Genomic DNA, 6,000 nt, shown 5'->3' on the forward strand with positions numbered 1-6,000 from the left:
AATGCAGTATTCGTCAGAGTGGTGGCACTTCAGTGCGTGTTGCATCACAAGTTGGTTCTTTTGTTCGATAGAAACAGATGCAATGGATACAAACAGCTCCTGGCACCAGCTCGCAAGAATAATTCACACTCACACACCACAAACGTCATACATTGAATCATAATAAAAGGTTCACAAATCACAAGAGTCTTGAATCAGGCACTCAATTAAACCAGCCGTCTCTTGGTTCATCAGACAGTACATAGCAAACTGAGAGCAGCCACGACCAGCAAACACACACAGAGGACACAGCTGCTGCTCATTAGCTACTGCATACACCTGACGGCGTACCAGGCGCTCATCAATCCAAACAAATCAAACCCACACAACAATCACACATGCAGCAGGTGGACAGTGGCACACCGTGCACCTAGACCCAGCTGCTGCTTCATTGTTCCAACTTCCAACCGCAAGCCACACGCCGGCCGGGTCAGACTGCCTGAACGAAACATGCGTGCAGGCGCACAAACCATGCCGCCATTTTATTCCAAACCACACGGCAACCGCTAGGCCAACACGGCCATCAGCAGCAGAGACAGGAGCCAACCTGAGGCCCCGTGCCTCACACAACAAATCAGCCAAGGCAGTAGCTGAAACCAGCAAACCAAATCAACGGCCATCACGAACAAACCAAACCAGCAATCCACTTTGATCCATGACACAAAGTCACGAACGAAACCCAGCGCCCAAATCTTGAGGGTTCACCTAGGCAATGTGACAACAAGCCGTCAGTTAGTGGCAGAGCTGAAAGATATGGATGGATGTTTGGGCAAACCGATATGCTATAATGCAGAGCACGTTTGTGAAAGTAGGTACCTGAGGACGGTGCCTCTGAGGAGGCGCCTCGGCCGGTAGTAGCGTGAGTGCACGGGCGGCTCGAAGAGGTCCGGGTGGTGGCCGGCGGCCAGCCCGTCCCACTGCAGCGCGTCCCACACGTCCTTCTCCATCTCCACGGTCGGCTTCTTGAGGCCGGGCTCGCGGCCCTGCAAGGACGGCAGCCGGCGCAGGCCAAAGCAGCCTCTGATCCTGATGGTCTTGAGCTTGGGAGCGAGCACCTTGACCTCGCAGATCTGTTGCAGCTTCGGCAGGTCGTGGAAGTGGATGGTGGTTAGCTTCGGGAACGGTACGCCGTGGGTGACGATCTCCTCCGGGTACTTCTCGTCCAGCACGAAGACATGTGTGAGGTCGCCGCAATGGATAATGTGGAGGGTCTCCAGGCTGGGGAAGGAGGCAACCCACACGGGCAGAACGAACTGGAGCCTTGGGCAGGAGCGCAGGTGCAAGTGCTGCAGATTTTCAAAGGATGGAGGTGACCGGGAACCTTTGCTCCAAATGCTGCGGGCCTTCTGGAGATCTGATATCCAAACAGTCTCCAGTTCATTTTTGTAATCCTGAGCAGCCGAGGGAAAGACCGTGTCAATGTTGGGGCACCTTTCCAAGCGGCACCACTTCAGGCGATGCCGGTTATACCGTTCAGGCATGCTAGCGCTCGTCGAGGCATCATGCACATGCAACGATCTAGCGAGCTCTGCCATTAGGTAAGATAAATTATCATAACGTATCAATTCATTCTCCAAGTTATGGCTCCCATTACTAATCTCAATATGATGACCAAACTGCTGAGTGGGAGGCTGCGGGAAGACCAGCATCGGGGCATCACCAATCTTGGAAAGTACATCACCATACCGGCTCACTACAGCAAAGTGCTGCTGATTACTGTGTTCAATCATCTTCTTACCGGTCGTTTCAAGTTGAACACCTCCACTATACTCAGCCAGAGAAGTGAAGTGGATATTAAAATAAATATCCCTGTAGACTGAACGACCTGCATAACGACCCACAAGGCGATTCAAGGACCTAGCAAGCCTCGCGTCTGCAAGAATAGCATGCAACTCTAGCTTTTTTCGTTTCTCTGGATCATACTGGACAAGAGATGGCCGGATAAATCCATGTGCCCTCTTAGGTCGTGTGTCTATGCACAATAACTCTAGCTTTATCCATTTCATTGGCTCATGCGAGGCCCATATTATTGCACGGAGATTCTCACAACCTAGAAGGAAGAGCCGCTTGAGCAATGGGACATCTGCCACCATTGTTGTAAGGTCAAGTACCTTGATTGGACATTCTGAGAGGTCCAACTCCACAAGATTCGGTAGCCCCCGTATAAACAAATTCTCCAACTGTGTGCATCCTTGTAGGGATATCTTGGAGGTTTTGACATCCCTATTATCTGCATGAGGCAGTTGCTTTGGCTCAGAAGATTCTAGATGCAACTTAAATAAAGATGATGTCCAATGGGTTGCTGGTCCATATCCATCAAAGCTAAATGACCTTAGGGAAGAGGGAAGCCCATTCGGCACAACAACATTCTCTAGGCCGTCACAACCATCAAGGATAAGCATCTCGAGGCTCTTTGCCATTGATAAGCTTGTCGGTAGATTTTCCATATCTCTGTTACCTGACAAATCAAGTATTTCCAGATCTACTTTGTCCACAAATGAATTGTAGTAATCTATTGTTGTCTTTGCTTCGTGAGTAGGTTTTATTATCCGAAGCTTTTGGAGGTAAGGGAGCCTTCTCAATAATCTACTTGTTAACTTCCAACACATGAGTCCCTCGATATTTAGCTCCCTGAGGTTGGCCATGATCTCCATCTTTCCTTCAGATAAGATATCGTCCCATTCAGTGTAACGTAAGTCAAGGACCCATAGGCTTTGTAGAAACACCCAATAATCTGTATTGTTTTCTACCCCAACTGTGTTGACATTTGTGCAGTGATCCAAGCCGAGGAATCTCAATCTGTGGCACTGAAGGAAAGGAGGTGATATAAAACTGAATGCACACCAAGAAAGAATTACCACGCCAAGGTTGCTGCAATGTGTAAGAAACCCATTTGGTAAGGCTTGCAGGTTATCCGACTTTTCAAACGCTACGAACAAAGACGATGCACTTTCCAATATATCTTTTGTATCATCTATTGCTGTAATATTCTTCGAGGTGACACAAACCCAACGATGTGGCCTCTTTTTGGGGAAGGAGATATCATCTTTGAATACAAAAAAGGGAGCCTCCGGATCTTCCATGAGTTTTGCAAACACTGAACCAAGCAAAGGAGCATCGCACACCCAACGTATTTCCTGATGCAATCTATCAATAATCTGCCTTGTTACGTCCCCGGCCTTAATGATCCCATCGCAGGTCCAGTAGTTTGGAGCATGAGCCACCCAAGCAAATCCAGTGATTCTGTGAAAACTACATTGCAAGAACAACTCATACAGGCAACTTTCCATTAACATTATTAGGTCAATGCCTCGCACCCAAGGTTGGCGAGCGACTATGTTGGCGGCTTCTTCACGCAACAGTGACTGAAACTGTGAACTTGTTAATTCGCTGGCCAGCGACCTGGTATAAAGAAGAAGTTGGGTGTATCTGAGCTTCCTTCCTATCTCCTCAAGGCGATTATGTATGGTCAAAGACCGTCTTTTGAACGTCCATAATATTATGTGGTCGCAATAGCCAGGAGTAATACCAAACCTAGTTACATCAACCTCATCGTCACTTCCATTAAGAAAAATCATCATAAATTTTTTGTCCACCAGGGTTCGGGCAATCACTTGCGAAACACTTGGTATCACATCCCTAGAGCCATGGTCCACACCATTGAAGTCATCATCCTCATCCTGCATGTCAAGCACGGCCATTGTTTCAGGGACAAGTTTTAGCTCCTCTGCGATTTTCCTTTGCATCACCCTTTTACTTTCCCACGCTGAGCAATCTATGTAAACTATTTTGTCAAGGCATAGTTCTGGAGGAGTTTTCTTAGCTTTGATTGACCGAAGTTCTTGTTCTATGGATCTCAGGACCGGGGCCACCCCAAAGCCACTCCAACCATTAAAATAGATGACCTTTTTGTCTCTGTAGCGCCGAATATAATAAAATATTTGCTCTCTAGCACCGCCAACGTCTCTTGCATCGAAACGCTGCAGTGGAGTAAGCAGGAAACAAGGTGAGGTCACATTAATTCATTGCAGCTTCAGCTAACAATTAGTTAATCCGATACGAATGCATGCTCAGGTAGGGGTGTATGAATCAATGGGCATTATATTGGTGCATGTATAAATCAGCTAGCAGAGAGAATGCAGTGGTGTCTTAAAACTTGTTTGAATTAAAAGTGCCAATGTTTTAGGCCAATCTCAATATACAGTTTCATTGCACAGTTATCAAGACTAAGAACTTGGTAACTATACCGGCTGTGTTTTATGGGAATGGAACTCTCCTCTCATCTGATGAAACTCTCAACCTCTATTGAGACGGCCTTACAGTCACACGAACTAGCAAGGTGGCCTACACAATTAGCGCGGGTAGCTAGTCTTTTCTATGTCAATATTTGGTTATTTCTATTTTAAAATAAATAGATGCAAATAGTTGTATTTAGTCGTGTCGTCATTGTAACTGACCATGGTATATCTATGCTTTATTTCATCATCATATATGTGGTGTATCTTATTGAACATTAATTTAGAAAGAAGAATATACCCTATCTAGAAACATATTTGTTATATTTACTTAAAGAAATATAATTTTATTTAGATTTTTAATTGGAAATGTACATTTTTTTTGTAAGTTATGGACACATGATAAGCTATCGTTAGATTTCTAGTGAAATATCTAGATGAGTTGTCCAATATATATCAACAGAAGTAATCATTCGAATTTGATTTTGAATGAAACATTAATGAGCAGTGGAAGCGTCCTCTTTAGTTCTCATCATATGAAAATTGCTTTCCTTTTTTCTTTGTTGTCTAATCGTTGGTTGTTACCGCCCCATTCATTATGCTTACATATTGTCGTATGGCTGAGGACCGAGCGAGCTTAGCTCGGTTGGCTCGCTCGCCAGTTGTGCGAGCGGGTGGGCACGGGTTCGATCCCGGGATCGGACACCGCGTGCCTCACTAAGTGTGTAGGAATAATATATCTCTCCTACGGATGTGGTACAACTGTCATGTCTATCAGCCGTGGTACCGAGCCTACGGATGCGGTACAACTGTCACATCTATCAGCCGTGGTACAGAGCCTAGGTATAAGATGTAGGTCTAGCTTGCGCACTAGAGGTGTGAGTGTGTGGGTCGGTGTACGTGTGGGCCGTGGTACAGAGCCTAGGTATAAGATGTAGGTCTAGCTTGCGCACTAGAGGTGTGAGTGTGTGGGTTGGTGTACGTGTGGGATGTGTGGTAGTGCGTGAGTTCAGATACTACAACTTGTACTGGAAGGTTGGGGCAATAAAAAAAATATTGTTTTATGGCTGTTGTAACTTTTCCCAGCCCAAAACTGTGTGCCAGTATTAACAAATTCATTGTTGAGGTTAGCAAGGTATCACATTATCTTTTTTGCTCATCCTCTTTCTCCCGCTTCTGCTCCAAAGGAGATCCGCCCACTATGTTTTTTCTTTTGCGAAAGGGAAGATATATTAAACCACAAAACAGTACATCCCCCCTTTTACAACTAGACCCCTGAAAGAAAAGGAAATTACAAAGGAGTCCATAAAACTCCTGTTCGTCATCCTCATCCGCATAGGAGCTCCGGTCAGCAGCAGAAGCCTCGATCCATCACTAGCAGGAGCAGAATCGAAGCTGAATCCTCCAAATCCTCCATCATCAGACTCCATAGCATGGTTAAGCAGCAAAAACCACCTCCCCAGATCTCCCATCAGGACGGATTTAAACCGCTGAAAGAGTATCGGCAATCTGATCGACGGAGAGGAAAGATGAGTAGACTCCAGCAGATGGCACACCAGGCTGCTGGAGACAAGGATGGCGCCACCTCCTCCAGATCGAAGAAGAAGACCACCAGGAAGACCGCAGCCGGCGACAACACCACCAGCCCGGTAGGTAAAGCTCACAGGGGAGCACATAAGATCCTTCCCTAACGCCAAGAGAAAGACCAGTACTAACCTCATGCAGA

General features: G+C 46.3%; 1 protein-coding gene across 1 annotated transcript; it reads right to left on the reverse strand.

Moving 5' to 3' along the window:
• Positions 1 to 184: 184 nt before the first annotated feature.
• On the reverse strand, positions 185 to 4,038 carry LOC120694334. The gene is made up of 2 exons (XM_039977474.1): positions 856 to 4,038; positions 185 to 744 (listed from the first exon to the last, which is right to left on the reverse strand). Exons 1-2 carry the CDS (start codon positions 3,783 to 3,785, stop codon positions 741 to 743), a joined length of 2,934 nt encoding a protein of 977 aa, XP_039833408.1. The 5' UTR covers positions 3,786 to 4,038; the 3' UTR covers positions 185 to 740.
• Positions 4,039 to 6,000: the final 1,962 nt, after the last annotated feature.

This window comes from Panicum virgatum, unplaced genomic scaffold, assembly GCF_016808335.1.
Source record: "Panicum virgatum strain AP13 unplaced genomic scaffold, P.virgatum_v5 scaffold_5043, whole genome shotgun sequence".
In the NCBI taxonomy this organism is placed as follows: Eukaryota; Viridiplantae; Streptophyta; class Magnoliopsida; order Poales; family Poaceae; genus Panicum; species Panicum virgatum.

Excerpts from the sequence above, each read along its gene's own strand:
- LOC120694334 (XM_039977474.1), bottom strand. The coding sequence starts at position 3,785 with ATGCAAAGGAAAATCGCAGAGGAGCTAAAACTTGTCCCTGAAACAATG.